The sequence below is a fragment of the Hylobates moloch genome, unplaced genomic scaffold (assembly GCF_009828535.3).
Source record: "Hylobates moloch isolate HMO894 unplaced genomic scaffold, HMol_V3 SCAFFOLD_2, whole genome shotgun sequence".
NCBI classification, from domain to species: Eukaryota; Metazoa; Chordata; class Mammalia; order Primates; family Hylobatidae; genus Hylobates; species Hylobates moloch.
Window position 1 is genome coordinate 142,760,285 of NW_026652277.1, and position 23,879 is coordinate 142,784,163.

General features: G+C 36.6%; 1 protein-coding gene across 1 annotated transcript in view; it reads left to right on the forward strand.

The window, feature by feature from the left end:
* RNF217 (ring finger protein 217) overlaps positions 1 to 23,879 on the forward strand; it is a 128,610-nt gene that overhangs the window by 89,783 nt on the left and 14,948 nt on the right. Inside the window, exons 3-4 of the mRNA XM_032158224.2 lie at positions 8,143 to 8,307; positions 22,836 to 23,037. Coding sequence (XP_032014115.1) covers positions 8,143 to 8,307; positions 22,836 to 23,037 — 367 coding nt within the window. The remainder of the gene's footprint in view (positions 1 to 8,142; positions 8,308 to 22,835; positions 23,038 to 23,879) is intronic.

Below are 23,879 nucleotides of genomic sequence, written 5' to 3' on the forward strand. Positions count from 1 at the left end.
GAGCAACCCTGGGTATTGAGAAGGGCATGGGGGAGTAAAAAAGAACACAGTTGAAATAAAACATGGGGTGGGTGGTGGACAATGGGCAGAAAGGAGGGGTAAAATTGACTATGTCTGGAAGAGGAGGGGCAGGTTTGGGAAATGGAAAATTAATTCAGTTTGAAATATGTTGATAGTGTTAAGTTTGAAGACCCTTTAGGGCATCAAAGAGATGTCCAGAAAACATGACTCAGGAGTGATTTGGTGGAAGTCGTCAATATTGGGGGCAGTGAAGGGGATTGTCATTGAATTTACAAAAATGAAAAAATATTCTTTAGGAGGTAGAGGAGGTGATAGCAGTTCTTTATGGAAGAGAGGAGAGATGTGTAAAGGATTAAAAGTAGTTATTTTACTCATACAAGTTTTACTGAGGTAGGTGCAATTCTAGGTTTCGTTCTTATTCCAAGTGTAGACTTAAGAAATGATCCCCCTTTTCATATCGATTTGGAGAAAGAGTTGAAAGTCATGCTTATCAACATGTTAGAGAACATGTTAGAGGTAATTCTTTTGATGGTTTTCTTCAGACAAGACTAATAATAATCCCCACTCTTCTTCCCACAAACGTTAAGCAGAATCTTGATAATTTATACAATGGCACTTTTGACGCATCTTTCACCCCAGGTGAAAGAAAAAAGCCAATAAAATTCCCTGGAGAAACTCTGTCTGTGTGCTTACCTTATCTCTCTAGCTGTCTTTTTTTCTTGCTTATAAACCCTCTGAGTAGAAATTACATTTTATAAACACTACACAAATATTTTCTCCTGTGGTAAAAGAATTTTCTAAGGGCTTTAAGAATACAGTCAAATCAATCGGTTGTTGCGAACTGGTGTACTTTAAAACGTGCTTAACCTTCCTTCTGGTAAAGATAACTTGAGAACTGTTTCCCGTATGTAAGAATGTGTAAAGCTTTCCCATGAATGTGTAATGAGTATGCTGCTTTGTTCTGGTTTTCCCTGACACCATCACTTTAAGTTGACAGTGTTTACAAATGGAGAATCTAGTTGTGCATCTTCCCTGCAAGGTTAGGGTAGCTTATAACACACACTGATTTCTCTTGGGATTAATGTATCACTCATGTCAGGAGCCCATAGAAAAAAAGTGTAGTTTCTTAAATGGTTGTTGTTGGCATAGACTTATGAGACAGTTAAAGTCGTCTAGCCCTGTTGATAGACGCCAGTGTAAACAAAGTGTGTGTTACATACATTACCCTTGAAAAAATGTGTAACACTCAGCTATGATGCAAGCCTACTAAATTATATTAGCATTTCTTTCTTCAGTTACTAATGAAGTGTTTTGCTGAGGCTGTTCTTTGTTTGCTTTTTTGATGCATAAATTAGACACAGTATTTTTAGAGGTTTTTAACTTGGGCTTGAACTTCTAACAGCCAAATGTTGGAATTTATCTTATATTTTAGCCTACACTTCACCTTAGAAAAAAAACTATAGTAATAATCAAATCTTGCAGCTAGGATAAATTGACCTGCACTGATACTAAGAACTGTTTTCCCTTTATCCCATTGTCACTGGATCTTTAGCACAATGAACAAGTGAAGAATCGTCTCTCTCTGATGGCCCCTGAGATAGTGTGTGAAAGTAGGCCAAGTGTGGTGTTCATTATAAAATGGTCTGGAAGATATTCTGAAAGAAGTGAAGTGAAGACCTTACATTTCTTATCAGCGACCCTCTCTACTACTACCTTTCCATATTTACCTACTTAGATTTGTAAGAGAATCTACTGGGGCTGTCTACACAGTGCACGGATCCCCTCTACAATATGCCTACCAGTTGGCCATGCAGACTCTGAACACTGCTTTTGTTAAGGAACTTGTTAATAGAATCATTCCTTTCCATTTTCAAAAACCTCAGATTTGAAATAATTCATTGTTACCTTTAGACTGAGGTATGCTTCCCTCCTGCCTTCACTTATTGGTCACAGAGAATATTCCCATTTCCTTTTGTACACTGTAACACAATGGACCTCTTGCTACTTTATGTGAGTACCTCTTGTGAGATGTTATCCTGATTCTGTTGTGTTCAGAACAGGACATCTTGTTCAAAACAGGATGATACCACATTTTTGTGGCCAGGACTTTGGGCTATGCAAATCAGGGAAGAAGTGGGTCCTCAGACAAGAAATAGACCCAGACAAATGCTTCTCTGGGCTTTGCTCTCTGGATTCACAGGAAGAGTCTGTAAATGCTTAAGGTGTTTCCAGGTGGTAGGAGCAAGATGGACTGATATGAAATAGTGATTTTCAAATTAGGGAGAGAGTACTTTTTCAAACAACCCCCATCCTCAAGTTCTGACATGCTGTCCAAGAAAAGCATGAGTCCAGCTTGAACATAAAAGCTAGTATTGATGTGAATGCATTGTGCAATAAATAATTGTGTTGCATATGTAAAAGGAAACCAATGTTGAGGGAGTTCAGTAAGGTTATTTATATAAATAAGCACCATGTCTCAATATAGCTTACCTTGTCATGCGTTTTGTGTGTGTGTGTGTGGTTTTATTTGTTTTGTTTTGTTTTGTTTTGGCCTGCTGTTTGTCCTCAGCCTTTAGGAAAGTTTCTCTTTCCCTTTCCAGCTTAGTGTTAGCTGTGCTGTGAGAAACTAAGGCAAGGATCACTTGGCCACATTTGGACTGTGTTCAAGGGTGCAGTGCCTCATGAAGACTGCATGTTACTGGCATTTCCATGCAGGGAGAGATCCCCAAGTAGGCAGTGAAGTCTCAGGGAGTAAGATTAAAGACAAGAAATCAAAACATGTTTTCCCATATGGAGAATTTCTTTCCATTGCCACCACTCTGGCTTTAGGATTTGATGTTATAAGGGACCAAACAGTGCTTCCTTGAAAGTATTTGAAGCCATGCATCAAGACTCATTTTCTCCTCTCTATAACGTGCTGTACCTCTCCACATCTCATCTTCAAGAAAAGCATCTTCAGTTTTTAAAACATTTTTATAACTACAAGATTTCCCAATTATTTACCATTTTGGTTAGTTTCTTTAGGACATACCCAAATCTGACAGCTGTGATTTTTACATGTTTCCTATGCAGAGTTTCTGGACCATGGTATATTTGGGGGGACAGGCCAGGATTGTAGGAACTTATTGGCTCCATTTATTGTACACTTAGCAAGGATCAGGGTTGAGCTAGCTGAAGGGACATCTCTGTTCAGGCTACATTAGAACACTTGCTGTTTCCCCAATATATCATGTGCTCTTGGGCCTCTGTGTGGTGGCTCAGGATGGACCCTCTACTTAAAGTGTTACCTCATCACTTGTCCCAGTAACATTCTACTCACTGTTGAAGGCCACATTCTCTCTGAACGCTTATGTTCCGGCTTCACTGAAGCCTCTTTACATGGCACCCACTTGTCCCAGCTTCTATTCTAGCAGTTACTATATGCCTTTATAGCTCTTTTGGTTTATATCTGTCAGACCCCAGTAAGTTCCTTAAGGAAAAGTATTTTCATTTTTTTCTGCGTACAATCAACATAGGCAGTTCCTGCTACTTGAAGTTGCCCAATAAATATTTGTTGGACGGGAAAATGAATTGATAAATGTGCTTCATTATTGAGAATCTGAACCTGAGGTTCTAGTAAAGCAAATCCTTTTTGGAAAACTGAATCAGCTCTTATATTTGCAGTGCTACTTTACACATGGATGTTGTCTAATATTTTGAATTTGATAAGTAATGATTTTGTGATTTATTTAAAATAATGATGTGTATAGGGGTATCTAGAATTTAGGCAGGAAAATAATAATCTGGGGTTTTCTTTGGTTTTAGACACTGTTTTTATTTTGTGGGTTGTTTCCTTATTCGACTTGATGAAGTATCAGGAGAAAATGCCATTTTCTTAGGGCAGGTGAGTCGGTGTACTTTGATCTCAGTACAGCACAGATTTCTGGTAAAACTAAGGGTATTCAAAAGTCAAAAATCTAATGTAAAGTTCTTTTATCTTTCGTGGGTTCTGGAGAAAGCTAATTAAGATTCTTAGCTCTGATAACTTTATTCTTGAAGCACTTGAAGCCCTGCTTGCCTCTTTCAGAAGAGTTTGTGCATTGATCATAGTGCTCAGTAAAAGTTCATTAGGACAATGTATTAAGTAAACATCATCTGATAATATAGGAATTAGTAATACCATCTCAGCCACTAATCACAAATTGGATATGTTGGTTTTTCTTTGAATTCATTTAATGTTAACTGATACGTGATACGTAAACTGTGTGCAAAATCATTCATTTTACATGAGACAAAGCCTTTGACAAACACAGTTCACTGAAGAGTGAACTTGTTGGCTGTTGGAGAGATTAGACATCTACATCCCTAATGGAAGTTCCATAAGAAAGGTGCTGAATCTGGTTGCAAGAAATAGAGAAGACATCTTGAAGAAAGGAGCATTGATCAAGATAAGATTTTAATAGATTTAATTCACTGGACTCTTCCAGTTACCAGAAGCAGAAATGTACTGTTTCTTGGGCTACCTCAATTAGTGAGGTTTACTGTAAGGCTCCATGGGGAGTAGGAAGGGCAGGAAAATACTCTCCGCAGCTGCCCAGGCAGGCCTCATAGAGAATCAAACACAAGCTCTGGTAGTGTGAGAGCCCTTCTGTCATCTCACCAGAAGTCAGTGTCTGTGTCCTTCTCCAGTGGTCTGCATTGTAGTCATTTAGCTCTTCCCTGTCTTTGCCTCCATGAAGGCATCCTTTGTATCTCCATGACACTCCTCAAGGAGAAAAATCTATCTTGGCTAATCTCCATTCAACAACGTGCTCCCCTGCTACACAAAGCTCATGCCACTGCTTAGGCAGCTTGCCAACTAGTGAATACATGTTTTTGGCTTAGGGACTCATTCCTGGTCCAACAAATTGTGGCCTGGGCGATGCAGTCACATGGTAGAGAGCAGTGCCTCTCAAACTTTATGATGCGTGTGAATCACCTTCGGACCTTGTGAAAATGTGCACTTTTGGCTCTAAGGTCTAAGGATTCATGAATTCTGTGTTTCCAGCAAGTTCTCAGATGATGCTGATGTTTCTGGCCCTGCAACCACACTTTGAGCCCCAAGGACAGGGCATGATGATTTCTGTGTGACTAATTACTAAGAAGGCAGGCACTCCATGTGGTGGGTCTGTGGTTGTGAGATAGCATTACATGTGGAAGAATAACTGTAAATAAAAGAGTGGAGGAAGATGCAGTGTTGATGTCTGTATGTGTTTGCGTAAGGCCAATTTTGAATATGGTTAAGTTCAAAATGAATGAGGCATCTTCAGAACAAAAAATCTGGGACAATTTCAGATGTAGTCTTCTAATACCAAAGTTGTTGGAGTTGGCTATTAGTCCTTTCATGGTTTTAATCCAAAGCAAATGAAGAGTGATTCTGATGTTTTCAGTGAGAGATAGTAAGCAATCCAGTATGAATTTAACTTACTCGTATTCACTTGAGAGCCTGCCCCATAACTCTGGTCACAGTTTCCCACTAAGTCTGTGCTGTTGGTGAGGATTTGCAATAGGATCTGCAGTAGGACTTGGTTGTTTATTTTGAGCCAGAGTCCCTGGTTTGGACACAACGTGTCAGATTCTTTATTATTCTGATGCCTTAGGAGAATCATGCATTGCTATAATTGTCTTCATTAGAGATTCACAAATGTGATAGTTCAGCACTTAATCACAAAGATCTTTGAGCCATTAAATGTCTGACATTTATAGAGCGAATCCCAGTTTCAAAGCATCTTTACATTCCTTCTAATATTGCATAAATATAATCTAAGACTGATTAAAAACTAGAGAGATCTTTTCAAAAAGTTTATTTAATGATGCTGGAATCTAGCGATTCAGAATTTTGAATAATGTCCAATAGAAGATAACTGAATTAACTATTCAGGTCTTCTGACTTAATGTTAGATGCATAAGGAAAAGCAATTTTTTTCCTTCTTTCCTCATTTCATTCATTATATTGGAAAGGAAGGCTCCATGTGATATTTACATCTAGTCTTCATTGCTCAATGGCAAATGGAAGTAAACATTTTATATTGTTTTCTTAGCTGAATCTCATCTACTTCAATTTGTTTTCTTTTAAAAAGATGTATTTTAATTGTAATGATTAAAAAGGAAAAAACAGTTATTTTAAATAACTAGAGTAACATCCTTTTTCTCTTTTTTCATTTTTTCACTTAAACCAAGTAGTTTCTCAATTTATATAGAGTAGATCTTGAAAAGAATTTTCAAAGTTCACCTTATCTTGGTAATCGTGTGGAATTCTGACTTATTGAATAGTTTAATGATATGACCATCTTTGACTACTACATTTTAAGTTGTCAATTGTCAAAGAACAAATGCCGTTTAGTATAAGACGTATAGTGAAAAGTATGCTAAACTTGGAGCCAGACAAACTTACGTTTAAATTCCTTCTTAACACATATGTGCTGTGTTACCTTCAGCAAGTTATTTAATCTATCTGCATCTCATTTTCATCATCTGTAAACTGATGATGTTCATATCTACCTTCCAGCATTATTTTGAGGATGAAAATAAATAATGCATGTAATATATTCAACACAGATACTACCATTGAACAGAATTTTAATAAATAAATAAACATGAAAATCTTTTAAGCCTTATGACAGAATACCATTTTTATATAAAGTTAATAACAAAAGTACTTTTACTTCATATTTGCACAAGAGGAGCATTATCCATTCTTGACATAAGTGAAAATTCAGTGCTTTGAGTTATTAACAGAAGAGCTGTGATTGTAATTGCCACTCAGCTGATTAATCTATATAGTAGAACCTCCATTGTCAAAAAAGTTGTTTTCCAAAAAGGAAATTCTAACCAACCTTTAAAATGTAGTCAGTAAATTCACACGTGCTGCAGTGACTTGACGTAGAGGAGCAAAGAGAGTGGTCAGTTATAAATATCATTCATAATGAGACATTTTATTAATCCATTGTAATCACATGGGCCTCTGTAAGTCAGGTTATACCCATATGCTTTTAGAGAGTTAGGAGTGGAAATAATGTGTATGAGTGGAATATTCCACTATCATTCAAAATAAAGGAAGTCAGATAAAATATCCTCCATGTCAAGTGGAAGACAGATATTCTTATTAAACTTACACGTGCACTGTCATATACCCCTCCACATAGTGAAATATGAAGGCCCATTTCTGATGGTTTTCTAAGTACAGGCCACAGGGCCACTATATTGATATATTTCTAATAATAGAATGCTTTGCATTGTTTTTATAATTAGCCTGCCTTACATTGGTAGCAAACCAGGAGTATCCATTATTTTAGATGCTGCTTCATAGCAAATGCTGTTCTAGCAGTTTGTTTGTTACCGTGTTTTTATTGTTGTTGTTTTGAGATGGTCTCTGTCGCCCAGGCTGGAGTGCAGTGGCACAATCTCGGCTCAACTGCAACCTCCGCCTCCTGGGTTCAAGTGATTCTCATGTCTCGTGTCATCCTCCTGAGTAGCTGGGATTACAAGCGTGCACCAGCATGCCCACCTAATTTTTGTATTTTTAGTGGAGATGGGGTTTCACCATGTTGGCCAGGCTGGTCTTTAACTCCTGACCTCAAGTGATCTACCCGCCTCAGCCTCCCAAAGTGCTAGGATTACAGGCATAAGCCACCACACCCAGACTGCTACTGTGTTTTTTATTTGATGAAGCATCTGTGGGGCTTAAAAATAAAATGAAATAAGCCATTCTTAAGAAGACAATGGAAATGGCTGGGTAATTCATTCAAGGGAAAGGTGAATTAAAGGGCAGCCTGAGTGTGTGGATTTGGGGCCTTGTGAGCCTTCAGGTTCAATCTGGGAGACTGCACTTAAATCTGGGAGATTTTCTTAAAGCTAAATTGGTTTCCAGAACCAAATGTTTAACTCCAGTACAGCCTACAAATAGCCAAGTCATCCTTGCCAAAGCAGTTCTTTCCTGTAGTAACAGAGTATTTATATCTTAGTGTAGTTTGGGTCTTATAGAGAGGGAGAGGTATTTTAAATTATAAACTTTTAGCTAATTTCCCCAAGCATCACCTTCTTATCCTTTTAGACACTTTCAGTATATCCACTAGTAATTAATATGATTTTTTTCTTACACAGATCCAGTGCCCTACCTGCCAATTCATCTGGTGTTTTAAGTGCCACTCTCCTTGGCATGAAGGTGTTAACTGCAAGGAGTACAAAAAAGGAGACAAATTGTTGCGTCACTGGGCCAGCGAAATTGAGCATGGGCAGAGGAATGCCCAGAAGTGTCCAAAGTGCAAGGTGAGATAACTTTTAGGATGAAAAGAAAAAACGTGTACATCTGGATATGACTGAACAATATTTACAATATTGAAGCGAATTATAACTGTCTTAATGCAGGTATGTAGAAAAAGAGTATTTGCTCTTTTATTTTAGGAAAGTAATTATATAATTAAACTGAAAATGTTTATAGATAAACAATGTATATTCTTATTATTTGCATTACTCTTCAAAATTTAATGAGGCCACATATAAATATTGACTTAAGACATTGAAGTCCTTATATTACATTTAAAAATGAGGATGTACTTTATGGGAAAAAATGGCATAAAAGTGATATAAAAGTATAAGTTCTAGTCTTCCACGTGTACTATAATTACTTCTCAATTATATAGGCTTTGAATCCTTGCAATCTTTTGCTTTGCTTTCCTTGCTGACATTGTTGATCACTTAAAAATTACGTTAAATTGAATACCATTTGACGCAGCCATTCCATTACTGGGTATATGCCCAAAGGACTATAAATCGTGCTGCTGTAAAGACACATGCACACGTATGTTTATTGCGGCACTATTCACAATAGCAAAGACTTGGAACCAACCCAAATGTCCAACAACGATAGACTGGATTAAGAAAATGTGACACATATACACCATGGAATACTATGCAGCCATAAAAAATGATGAGTTCATGTCCTTTGTAGGGACATGGATGAAACTTGGAATCATCATTCTCAGTAAACTATCGCAAGGACAAAAAACCAAACAGCACATGTTCTCACTCATAGGTGGGAATTGAACAATGAGAACTCATGGACACAGGAAGGGGAACATCACACTCTGGGGACTGTTGTGGGGTGGGGGGTGGGGGGAGGGACAGCATTAGGAGATATACCTAATGCTAAATGACGAGTTAATGGGTGCAGCACACCAACATGGCACATGGATACATATGTAAAAAAAAAAATTAAAAGTGAGATGCATGCTAAAAATAACAAACACAGGATTATACATTATAAAAGCAAATAAACAGTTAATAAGCACTATCACACATACATACACTAAATTGTAATTTATTTTATTCTAAGGTCAACATATTCATTATTTCTAGATGACAGAAAGTTACTTTTATGTTTTTAAAAGAAATATCAAATGTGCATAGTCATTTCTGGATTCTGATATGCCATCTCTATACAAAGTACCTTTGTCCGGTGGTCTTTGTTTGTGGTGTTATCACAGTAATAATAACACTAACATGTACTGACATTTATTGCATTTCAGTCTCCTTTGTAGTTACTGTAAATATATTGTCTCATCCAAACTTCAGATGTGATACTAAGGTTCTGATTTGCAATGTACCACTCAGATCATCACTGTTAAGTGATTTGATAAAACTTTTAAGGTTTTGCACAATAATTAAATAATTATAACATAACAGGATTGGTAGTATGTAAGTTACATTTGTTGTCTCAATTCTCAAAAGAAAGTTGTAAACAAGAGGTGATTACCAACATTTCAAGATGCAGAACCAGTTTCAGAGAGTTTAAGTAATGACCAAAAAAGCAAGCAGAAAAAAAGTGAATTGTATTTATTCGTAATTTATTATAAATTTGGAATTAGAGGGATTTACTTGTCATGGTATTTCCATTTAGATATTTTATTCTCTTCAGTCCTATAATAGAATGCTTTGGGCAAGAATGTATTGATTCAAAGAAAATTAATAATTTTCCCCTGTTCACATAAGATCAACACAAAAGCCATTTTTTTTGGTCTCTTATATCTGTGGCTATGTAACTTACAGTTGCTAAAATAAGAATCTGAAGTATTAATGTTGCATCTTTTAGGTATCCTGCAATTCCTTAGTACTTCATATATCACTACAAAAGCACATTCAGAGGCTGATGACTACTTTCAAATATTGCCCATTCAGGATAAAATAGCTTTCCCCTAACTACTGATAAACCATTTTTAACTCTCCAGATTGCTTGAAATCACTAAATCTGGAGCAGGGGTTATCATTGGCACTGTTTTTATGGTATGCCAAGCTCTAGACCTTAGTTGTTAGAAGCATGATTGTTTGATGGCACATACTTTGTAGGATATTAACTTGTATCCAATGCCCTGTTTTTATGACAACTAATGTTAGTACTTGCTTACTATCCTGAGATTAAATATAATGTGACTACCTATAATATTTTATTTTAAAAATCAATATGTTGTCTTAGTTATGAAATAGAAATAAGTGAAAATATCATGATGAAATAATGCATATTTTAACATATAAATACTCAGATATCATGACATTTTATGGTACCTAAAATGAAGAAGTAAAAGAAGAAATGAAGAAATAATGAAGCAGTCAAATTTGTGCATGCATTTAGATTTAAGAAACCTTGAAGTGAAATTTGAATGTTATCAATACCTATCCTTTATATTTAATATTTTAAAATGAGGACAAAATGTGTGTATATATTATTTATATATATATTGCATGTCATCTATGCTTGTATGTATATACACATACATATTTATGTGTGTGTATGTACACGTGTATATATATATAGATATATATATAGTTAGGGTACTAGAAAATGTAGTGTACATTAAAACCATGCAAACATATTTTGGGCTTATATATAAAGTAGAATTAGGTTCTAAATATAACCAATCTCATCAATTTACACAGTAGTTATATAACTGAAAAATTCATTGTATATTAAAACTATGCAATCACGCCTGTAATCCCAGCACTTTGGGAGGCCAAAGTGGGCAGATCATGAGGTCAGGAGATCGAGATCATCCTGGCTAACACAGTGAAACTCCGTCTCTATACTAAAAGTAAAAAATTAAAAAAAAAATTAGCCGGACATGGTGGCAGTTACTGTAATCCCAGCTACTTGGGAGACTGAGGCAGGAGAATGGCTTGAACCCAGAAGGCGGAGGTTGCAGTGAGCTGAGATCATACCACTGCACTCCAGCCTTGGCGGCAAAGTGAGACTCCGTCTCAAAAAAAAAAAAAAAAAAAAAAAAAAAAAAAAAAAAAAAAAAAAAAAAGCCATGCAAATGTTATTTTGTGTTTATATATAAAATAGAGTTTGGTTCTAACTTAAGATATTTGAAACAGAGTTTTACCAATATGAATGTCTGATGCATTTAAAAATTACATGAGAAAAGCTTAATTCTGTATTGTGCAGGATATTCTAAGCATTGCAGGACATCCATAAATGCCAGCCGCACCATCTCTGTGACAACTAGACACCCCAACAACAACTAAATACTGAAGCGTCTCCTGGGGCATGAGAGCACCTGTTGGGAGCTCTGTTATAGATGATGAGGGCTTCTGCAAAGGATGAAATCCAGTGATCTATGTAAACAGGAAATTGAGTAAAAAGCTGCCCATTTTCCATGTGGGTCCTGATGGAGACATTTTTGCTAAAGGATCTAAAGCTTTCTTAATGTAATTCATTAGTTTCCATTTTCATTTCCTTTCAGGTTTTAAGAGTTGCTTTCTCTTTCTACAGCAAACCACACATAGAATTAAAAACAGGGCACATATTTTGTTGTTGGCTCAGTCGGTAGGCAAATCAAAGTTTTGGGGAACTGTGAGAAAAGCTATATATCCAAATAGCTACTCAACATCTTCAACCGGATCTAATAGACTTCTCCAATGCAGTATGTTCTCTTCTTCCCAAAATGGTTCTTCTCATAGCTTCTCTGTCTCAGTAAATGGCCACTCCAGTCTTCCAGCTGCTCAGGTCAAGAACTTTAGGTTATCCCAGACTCTGCTTCTTTCATTTCCCACGTCCGGTGAGTCATTAAGTTTTGTAGATTGTGCCACTAAAATGTATTTAGAATCTGACCATATCTCAGTACCCCCACAATCACTAACCTGGGGCAAGGCATCATCTTTCTCTCTCCAGGATTTTTATGTACCTCCTAACTGGTATCTCATTCTTCACAACATTCTTAACCCAACAGCTAGAATGATGCCGTTAAACATAACGCAAATTACATCACTCTGCTCAAAATTGTCTGTGGTTCCTACTTCACACAGAACAAAAGTTAGTCCTATGATGACCATAGAACCCGTCACCCTCTGGACATGTCCCCACTCTGTGACTCCTCTAGTCTTATCTTTCCTTCCTTCACCCTGCTACAGTCAAATTTCACTACTGGCTATGCTTTGAAACAGCAGGTATTCTCCCTTCTCAGGGTCTCAGACTTGCCTTGTCCCTCTGTCTGGAATGTTCTTGCCACAGATGTGTGCACTGCCAGCTCTCTCACTTCTTACATGTTTTTGAGGAAAATTCAGCTTCTCAGTAAAACTTCCCTTGGTCACCTTATCTATAATTTCAAACCACCATTCCCTACCTCAGTAGGTACTATCCCCTCCCATATGCCTTGTTTTTTCTCCATAGTATTATATTACTTATCACTACTTAAAATAATGAACATATTTTGCAGCCATGAGAGCAGAGATTTGATCTATTTTATTCTCTGAGTTACCTCTCGTATTTAGAGCTGCTGCCAGCTTTGGATAGCACTAAATAATAGATAATGGCTGAATAAATAAATGAATATACTTTTTCATTCTACCTTATATGGACTTTTAATGAGAATTTGTTGTGTGCCCTGTAGGATGTGGTTCTTTTTCTTGTGGAACTTGCAGAAGGGGAGACATAGTCTTAGACTGACAATGATAAGCACTATTGCACTTAAGTGGAACGTTGCAGGGAGTATTATAGGAGGGTTCATGGCGAAAGGACTCAACACCATCTTGAGGAATCCAAGGGAGCTAGGTTGTGGAGGATTGTTGGATGGATTATGGCATGATGAAAGGTATCCAGAAGAGGGAGATTACAATTAAAACTGCAAAGGCACAGAGCCAGGAAGTGTTTGATGTCTCTGGGAGCCACAGGCACTTTGTGGTTAACTTAGAGTAAGGTTTATGCAAGGAAGTGGTGAGAGGTGGGGCTGGAGAAGCTAACAAGAGCTGGGACTTTGCAAACATTAAGATAGTTGGGTTTTATCCTCCAGACTATAGGGGCCATTGAAAAATAAAAGCAGGAGAGTAGTGGTATCAGATTTATATTTTAGGTTGGCTGCTTGTTGATTTTATGGTGCTAACTGTAGACATCTGAAAGAAAATAATGACAATGTGAACTAGGCTAGTTGTCAAAGGGCTGGAGGAGAAAAGAACTAGATAAATATTATGGGGCTAAAACTATCTGACCTTGATGGAAAGTTGAATGTGGGAAGTAAAAACAGGATAACCACCAAATATTTAGTATTGGTATCTAAATGGATGGTGATACCATAAACTAAAATAAAATAATGGAGACAGAGTTAGATTTATTAATTTTTTGTTGCGGGGTTGAGCCATGAAATGATGATGAGTTTGGTTTTGTTCACTTGACTTTGAAATGGCTGTGAGGGATATAGGTATATCTGACTAGCAAATAGTTACTATGTGAAACAGAAGCTCAGGAGCCAGGTCCTCAGTAGAAATAAAGATCCACCTTTGTTGGAATAAAGTTGAAACCATTTGAATGTGGAAGTGATCACCCAAGAAGCAAATGCAAAGTGGTGAGTCCTGGATGGAATTAAGGGCTTGGTGAAGGAACAGGAACCTCAGAGAGGAGAGGAGAAGCTGGAAAAAAGATGTCACTGAAGCAAGAGTGTATCAAAGGTCAGGAAGGAGGTACTGAGCGACTGATTAAATGACAGAGCTACAATAAGATAAAAATTTAAAACATGTTCGTTATATTTGGCAGATGGGGGTCATGGATAATATTCATGTGTTTTTTTAAAAAGTATTTATCAAGAACATGCTGTGTGTTGGTACTGTGCACAGCTCTTTAATGAGATAATGAAAAAGAAGTACATGATCTGGGCCCCTGTAGATTTTATAGACTGGAAGAGTAGAGAGTCTGAATGGAGGGATACAGATAATTAAAGAGTTTTAAAATGTAGAGTGAGGAATGCTGCAACAGGGCTAGTGCAGGGTGCTTCTCAATTAGTAGATACAATGCCATAAATATGCTGTATTTAGAATTCTCTCCCTACCTTTAAGTCACCTTAACTGGAGAACTGCTACTTGTCCTTCGTTTCTTAGATCAAATGTCATTTTCTTAGAGAAACCTCCTCTGACCCTTACATCAGATCAAGCTCGTCCATTAAGTACTGTCTTCATACTTCCTACTTTCCCTTCACAGCATTTGGCATAGCTTATGAATATATATTTGTTAGTATAATTGATTACTCTCTGTCTACACCTATAAGCTCCTTAAGGGCAGGAGCCATGTCAGACTTTATCAGTGAGAAAATAATTTTTCATGCATTTGGCATAGCTTATGCATATATATTTGTTTATACAATTGGTTAATGTCTGTATACATGTATAAGCTCTTTAAAGGCAGGAGCCCTGTCAGGTTTTATCAGTGAACAAAGTAATTATTTGTTGAATGAATAAATGAATGAAAGACAGCTAGATGTTTCAAGAACATGGGATTGCAGTCAGCTTAGGAGGAATTGAGATGCAAGTAAGAACAGTGAGTAGAGTATTCTTTGGAAAAATTTGGTAAATATGAAAAGGGAAGGTAATCATTGGGTAGAGGGCCAGGTGGAATGAAAGGAAGGATTTAGTAGGATGGGATGTATAATCACAGAGGGGAGAGGTGAAGATGAAGCTGAAGGAGGGGAAAACTGGCATCTGAAGATTTCTGAGAACATGGGGCAGTGGGATCAAGGGAAGTGGTGTGGTAAAGAAGAAGGAAGAAAACTAGACTAATTTATTGTACACCTCTACCCTGAGGAATAAGATTTGGACAGTATACTGCACTTTAATGAATTCTTGTCATTATAAATTAATTATAAGACAACTTGAAACATGAAATTTTCTATAACAAAAAAAGAACTCAGTACATTGGAGACAATTAATGCTATCAGAGTGTTGGCCTTAAAAAGCTAACATTATAGCAAGAGACACCAAATAATTTTGAAATCAGCATCTTATTTATTTTTGCAACATAGTCTACTGTGATAGAAGCAACTGTTTCTTGTTCATTTGGAGTTTTACACCTGATAATTACCTCTAAATAGTAGTCTTTTACACCCAGTCCTTGATATTGTCTATTGACTCCCTGACATGGCAGTTGAGGATTCATTTTACTTACTTGAATTTAGCTGCATTCATATTGCTGCAAAGGATGTTATTTCATTCTTTTTTATGGCTCAGTAGTATTCCATGATCTATATATACCACATTTTCTTTATTCAATCCACTGTTGATGGGCACCTAGGTTGATTCATTTTGTTTGCTATTGTGAATAGTGCTACAATGAACATGCAAGTGCATCTTTTTCATGAACTATTTTCTTTTGGGTATATACCCAGTGATAGGACTCCTGGCTCCAACTGTAGTTCTAAGTTCTTTGAGAAATCTCCAAACTGCTTTCCACAGTGACTGAACTAATCCACATTCCCAGCAATAGTGTATAAGCATTCCCTTTTCTCTGCAGCCTCACCAGCATCTGTTGTTTTTTGACTTTTCAATAATACCCATTCTGACTGGTGTGAAATCTCAGGGGATTTTTTTTATTTCAATAGTTTTTGGGGTACAGTTGGTTTTTGGTTACATGGGTAAATTCTTTAGTGGTGATTTCTGAGATTATAGTGCACCCATTATCCGAGCAGTGTACACTGTACCCAGTACGTTATGCCTCATCCCTTTCCCACTGTTACCCCCTATTCCTAGTTCCCAAACTTCATGAGATCATCTTATACCTTTGCATCCCCATAGCTTAGCTCCCACTTATAATTGAGACCATACGACATTTGGTTTTCCATTCCTGAGTTACTGCACTTATAGTAATGGCCTCCAGCTCCATCCAAGTTTCTGCAAAAGACATTATTTCATTTCTTTTATGCTCCTGAGTAGTATTCCATGGTGTATATATAGCATGTTTTCTTTATCCACTCGTTGATTGATGGGTACTTAGATTGGTTCCACATCTTTGCAGTTGTGAATTGTGTTGCTATAAACGTGCGTGCACATGTATTTTTCATATAATGATGTCTGTTCTTTTGAATAGATACTCAGCAGCAGGATTGCTTGATCCAATGATAGCTTTACTTTTAGTTCTTCGAGGAATCTGTTTTCCATAGTGATTGTACTAACTTGCAGTTCCACAAACGTAAAAGTGTTTTCTTTTCACCACATTCACACCAACATCTATTGTTTTTTGACTTTTTAATTATGGCCATTCTTGTAGGTGTAAGGTGGTATCTCATTGTGTTTTTAATTTGCATTTCCCTGATAATTAGTGATGCTGAGCATTTTTTCATATGTTTGTTGACTGTTGGTATATCTTCTTTTGAGAAACATCTATTCATGTCCTTTGTCCACTTTTTTATGGGATTTGTTTGAGTTTCAGGAAATTCTTTTTAAAGCTTTCCTTGTAACTTTTGTTTCTAATTAATTCTTCCAGGTATCAAAAGTCATTGAAGGAAACACATATATAAAAATACTTTTAAAAATAAATTAGAGGTTAGGATTTTATCTAGAGTAAAATATTTGTTGGGGGCAGTAATACATAACAGTCAATTTAATTATCAAATGCTGCTTAAACAATAAAGTAAGCCTTCATTTCTTGGTGAAACTGGAAACAAATACTTGTGGGCGGATGTATACTGATTTAGTCATAAAACATTGTAGGTTTAGCAGTTCATTTATTGTTATTCTTCTACCTTATGATTAGGTAGAACCTTGTTTGAAAATAAAAGGCCACAATCCAGTTCTATTTTTTTAGGTACTTTGTAGGCATTTTATTGAACTAAATGTAAACAACTTGAGGAGGACAGTTACTATTTTCTTCATGCAGATAGTTCCCAAGTTAGGATGGTCTGACATGATTTCAACTTTTCTTATCATTTTTCAACTTTTCCATGATGTGAAAGTAACATGCATTTGGTAGAAACCATACTTCAAATTTTGAATTTTGATCTTTTCCCAGGCTCACAGTAAGCTGGGCAGTGGCAGCAAGCTGTGCAGCTGGCAGTCACGCCCGCCGTCATGAGGGTGAACAACCGATACTCACAGTGGACTGGGTGGCCAGCATTTTTTGCATATTGTGTTTTGTTTTTTTCACATCCCATGTCTACAAATTGCCCATTTTCAAGCTATGATATTTTCAACTTGGAGCATCTGCCTACACACACACACACATATATATATATATAAATCTCTTATTGCAGGTTCTAATCCATCCTGTGAAGAATATCCTAGGCATAAAAATGGCTCCTTGTGTCATTTCCATCTACTACAATGTGGACTTAATATCAAACTCTTATAAGGGAATATCTAGCTTATTCTGAACATTTCATCTTATGACCTTAAGAATAGAAAGATATAAGTAATGCTTGGTGCCTAAATATTCAATTCCTTAAATGTCAGTCATCCTTATTTGTTACAGATAGAAGAAACTATGAGTACTAACAAATCAAATGTCATTCGTGGTTTATGAGTGGTCAGTTTTATCTAATGGATTAGGATTACCTAGTCTTTCTCCATCTTTTAAGTAAAAAGAGAATTTTGATACTAAATTTTAGCCACTTGGGCAATTAGTTTATTTTTTAGCAGAACTAAACTGATGAATATTTTTGGAGCTATAATAAAAAGTAAAAACAGCTTCATTGAGAACAAAATGAACTTTCTGTAAATATAATTTAAACCTATGTTTTAAGGCTTTATGTTTTCAAAGATGACACTGTTAAAGTGAGACTGATAAAGGTGTACTTGGGGAATTCATTAGCATAAGAAAAGTATTATCCCCTAGCGGTATGAGTTTAAAATTACAAGTTGCTTAGCAAATGTGAAAAATAATGTCTCCTGTTGCAGATTGCATTTTGCTAGTTTATTTCTCTGTTAGTGTCAAATAATAACTTGCATTTTGTTAATTTCTCTGTTAGTGTCAAATAAAATATTCATATATAATCAAGATATATTCATAATAATATTAAAGGCAGCACTGTGTACTTGACAGTTGGTAAATGATGAAACAATTTTTTCCATGATTATGTGTATAAAATACTCAAATTAATCTATGGAGCCATATAATCCCAAAATGTACAAGGTTACTATAGAGCTTGCAATTTTACCACTTCCTGTACAGAAATATTATTTGACCAACAGTATTTTAGTTGCCTGCTGCGTTTGGAATATAATAATACTAATAAGGAAAGACTGTTAAAAGAGAAAGCCTAGAAATTGCAAACATAATTATTTAAATGAAATAATAAATAGGCCACATAAAGATTTTAGAACCCAATGAAGCAATATTACAAACAGATATAAAATTACAGTGAAAATTATATGTGAAATATGAGGCAAAACTTATTAGAACAAGTTTCTCTGTCAGGAAAAGTGATGCCATTTGAAGGAAGAATGGCACAGAACGGCAAAAACAAGAAGACATAGATATACCTTGTGGAGGGAGAGCTGACATGTTTGTCTGACTGGTTGGCAAATAATATGATTGATCTTCTGGTGTTACCTTTTAAGTTCATAATAAGAGGCTACTTAGCGTAATAAAGAAAAAGACATGAATTCAAAATCTTTCTCACTCACGAGGATTATCACTCAGGCAGATTACTTTTCTGACTTCTGGTTATGAAAAAGATGCCAATCTCATGGTGCGGTTATAAGGCTTAAAAGTGCTAATCTGTGTACAATGCTTGACACATAATAGGCTCTACGCAAAAATTAGTGCTCTTTCCTTGGTAGATCACCCACGACACTGCTATCAGTGTCAAATCAGGAAATTTGTTAAGTCGTATTATCTCCACTTTAAGATCAAACACAATATATAGTCAAAAAGTTGAGTGTACGGTGCTTTGGGTTTTCAGCAGTTGCCTTCAAACATGTCCTAGTGCTCATGTGGTTTAAATAAGGATCAGAAATGATTCAGAGGTCCAGTAGGGCTGTTGGCCTGTGGTATTCCTAATGCCATTTACTGTGCTAAATGGATGTGGCTACAGTAACCATTGATAAACATGAACAACAGAGGGTAAGTGCTGGACTAGGGGCTGACTTACAGAAAGCTAAAGGGCTTAAGCTTCAAAGACCTTCACCTGCACAGGCCCCTTCTTAGGCCTTGTATCTAATTTGTATTTGTAAGTTGGATTATTTTGCTCAAAGAAGGCTTCTCAAATTAAACAATCTACAGGCCTTGGAAAACCTGATTCACTGCCACTGGTCTGTCATGTAAAAGGAGAAAAAATCACTATGACTAAAAAAGTTAGATAAGGCAACCCATAGCAAGGAACATGAGTTTTGCTTTTCTTGCCCAAATCGTGATTTGTTGGTAACCCTTGACCCTAAGTGCTTAGATGCCCTTGACCACACCCTTGCCTATCTAGGAAAGCACTCTCTAGTCCAGCATCAGCCTAAGAATTGCCCATATGTAGAAGTAAGAAAGGGGACTGCCTGGCAGTCCAGGAACTTGCAGTTAAATTACCCAGGTATTTGATTTCTGGCATTTTTAGGTGGGTAAAGGGGAATAAGTAGATGGAAAACAACTTTATATTGACCTGACTCCATATGTGCCAAAACGAGTTGGGCACTGTGCATAGGTTATCACATTTTACACTGGTTGGTAAGGAATATTATCTAACTTGACGCTTGGGAGAGGTAAAGTAACTTCTTTTTAAACAGCTAGTGGAGCTAGAATTCAAACACAGGGCTTTGTGAAGTCAAAGCTCATGTTCTTTCCAACCTCCCTGTAAGGCTGAAGCTTACCTGCCAAGTGTCAGTCAGCCACTGGAAAGGAATGGACATTTCACCTCCCAGTTCACCTAATGATTTTGAATACATAAAGTCCTGCCAGCCAATTGACAAACTTTTCTTTCTTGGTCCCTTCATTTCCCCATGTATGAAGTGCCCGCCTGTAATATGCTGTGTTCCACTTAATTATTACTTCTTCAAAATGATCACGGTCACCAAGAAACTCTCCAGTTAGGTAGGTAGGTAGACAGAAAGATAGATAGATAGATAGATAGATAGATAGATAGATAGATAGATAGATAGATAGATAGATAATAGATAGATAGATGATAGATAGATAGATGATAGATAGATAGATAGATAGATGATAGATAGATAGATAGATAGATAGATAGATAGATAGATAGATAGATAGATAGAAGATAGATAGATAGATAGATAGATAGATAGATAGATAGATAGATAGAGGTGGGAGGAAGGGGGAGAGAGAGGTGTTATCTTTTAAGTTAAACTTTTACGATTACTATGATTAATGGCCATTATTAGTTTACAAGCAGCCTCATGAGTTCTTTTGAAATTCATATTGTTCCTTTAAATTGCAGTTTTATATTTTAGTTATTTAATCCCTAAAACTGAAATACTGCACATAATTTGGAGTTAGGAACTTCAAAAACTTTTTATTCCTAAAAGCGATACAACAAGGTTTTATTTTAAAGTAAAGAAAAATTTTCATCTCTCAACCTTTTCATTTCTCCTTTCACAGAACTCTTCTGTTTTTCCTGGATGATTTTATCCCACCTCCATAATCATTGACCAGTTTTTTTAATGCAGTTATAACTACACTACTTCAGACATTCAAATAAATACACTGTATTAGGGGAAGGAAAGGATAATTTTAAAGGAAATATGCAAAGTTGTGGCTTATGGCTAAGGCTTGACTGACAAGAGTCAAACAACTATTGAAGGATTTGACACACTTGTTAATTGTAAAACTCCCAGTTGCATTAAAATATTCACTGACAGTCTAGTCCCGAAACAACACAATGAATAGAAGCCTCCACTAATCAAAATGGTATCGGGAGCATTTTCAATAAAATTTCTAAGCAAAGAACTCACATATGAATGAATAAAGATGTGACTTGAGCAGGAACCTACTCCAAGTGCAAGCTTGTCCAGCCTGTGGGCCGCTTGCTGCCCAGGACAGCTTTGAATGCAGCCCAACACAAGTTTGTAAACTTTATTAAAACATTATGAGATGGTTTTTGCAATTTTTTTTTTGCTCATCAGCTATCATTAGTGTTAGTGTATTTTATGTGTGGCCCAAGACAATTCTTCTTCTTCTAGTGTGGTCAAAAGATTGGACACCCCTGCCATAGTGAAATAGACTATTTTTAGGAGGTCTCATTTTAGTAACAGGAGAACTGGGCAATTGTGTTAGTCCATTATCATACTGCTATGAAGAAATACCTGAGACTGGGTAATTTATGAAGAAAAGAGGTTTAATTGACTCATGGTTCCACATGCCTGGGGAGGCCTCAGGAAACTTACAATCATGGCAGAAGGCACATCTTCACAGGGCGGCGGGAGAGAGAATGAATGCAAGCAGGGGAAATGCCAGATGCTTACAAAACTATCAGAACTTCTGAGACTCACTCATTATCACAAGGGCGGCATGAAGGAAACTGCCCCCATGATCCCATTCCCTCCACTTGACCCTTCCCTTGACATGTGGGGATTGTTACAATTCAAGGTGAGATTTAGATGGGAATACAGAGCCAAACCATATCAGCAATGTAACCAAAATATTATGTATTTTGATTAAATAATGTTAAGTTAAACTGTGTTGTCTTTTATGATTATTCATGCAACAAAGTATGCACAAAGATGGCTCTAATTTATATACAATATCTTTCCATGAGGATTCTGAGTTGAGTTTCCAATTTTATCTCAAAGAGTAAAGTCTTGATTATAACATGGTCTCAGTGCTTGAGGTGGTGACTACCACACTGTATGTTATATATGGTGTATGTATATATACCATACCACCACTGTATGGTATATATGGTATACATATATATGTATATATGGTGAACTAGCCAAAAATGAAATCCTTGTTACATGATGGGTGAAGCTGTGTTTACATGTAACTTGACTGCAACAATAGAGGAAGGTGCTTAGTTGCACAGATGGTATTGTACAAACAGTTGTACAAACAACACATTTATAAATAATATTAGAGCTGAAAACTAAAATGGTATTGCAAATACATTTATATCTGCTATAATTTCCTTCAACAAGAAGGAAAGACCTCTGCTTTTTGGTATTTATTCACAAAACTTTTATGTAATCCTTTCTTTTAAGGAATACTCTTTATCTCTGCTTATTCCCCCAAGTTGGCTCATTCTTGCTGATCATAGCATAAACAAAATATACTTTCAAAGCATTTTAAATTGCCTCCTAACCATTTAATTAGGTGTATGTCTGGAAAGATAAATGCGTCTTCCTTGGAATGTGTTTGCTTTTATATTGGTCAAGATAAGCCAACAGCTTGAGTACCTGAAATATTATCAAGCTTTGCACACATGGAAGTATTTGGTAGAAGGATAATCTTGGAGGGTATGATTATAAGCAAATTCACAGCCTCAGGAGTGCTATGAGAGACTTTTATTTTGGTGAAACTGTTAAGTGTTGTTTCATAAAATATGTGATTTTACTTTTTAAAAACTCGACTAACTCTTTCCTTCTCATTCCCTCTCTTGCTGATACAGATCCACATCCAGCGAACTGAAGGATGTGACCATATGACCTGCTCACAATGTAACACTAATTTTTGTTACCGATGTGGTGAGAGATACCGCCAGCTCCGATTTTTTGGAGACCACACATCAAACCTCAGTATATTTGGATGCAAATATCGCTACCTCCCAGAGAGACCTCATTTAAGGAGATTAGTGCGAGGGTCAGTCTGTGGTGAGTGTCTGACACGCTTATGGGAATCTTCCCTGGGAATTAAGTAGTGAAAATAGAACTTGGAAATGTGCAGCCATGGTAATTCAGAGCACCTGCCATGTGCCCAGTATTCAAAGGAGGATATTCTCTCACCCTTTAAGATTAAAATTTAAAACTTAAATTTTCTTACCAGGACACTACTTATATGAGCAAGTAGATTTTGTTTGAAAAAGCAACTTATTAATCACATGCAGAAATCTGAAGTTATTTGCCTCTTAAATGTCTGAAACCCTGTCGTAAGCCGCTTAACAAGAGGGGCAGTGTCATGTATATTTTTGTAATGGACAATATCCAGCAGCAGGTCGTACACATATCCTCCACTCATTCATGGAGGACATGCAATACAGTACAGCATGGAGCGTAGCCTAGGAAGGCAGGGGAAAAAGTCTACCTTTTAGAGCCGTGTAATAGAGTTCCATTATATCCATATATAAGTGATAAGTCATATATATTTTTCATTGTTTTAATTATTAATAGGTAACAGTTAATAAGTATCAAGTGCCCTCAGTGCATACAACCCCAAGTTTAATTATCCAATTGAAAATGCTTTTGTGGATTTGACTTTTTACCCCCCTTCCTCAATAACACATAGTAGCCTCATACACAACCCCTTCCCACACTGGTACACAAGTATGCAAATAGAAACACAGACACCTGCCCATAAACAAATCACCCTGACCAAATGCCACTGCCTTGGGGTAATACAGGGTTCTTTGACGGAATATTTCTTCTTCTGCTCCTCTGGAATGTATTCCATTCCCTGCTGCTCTGTAATGTAACCATGTGAGATTTCTTCCCCTTTT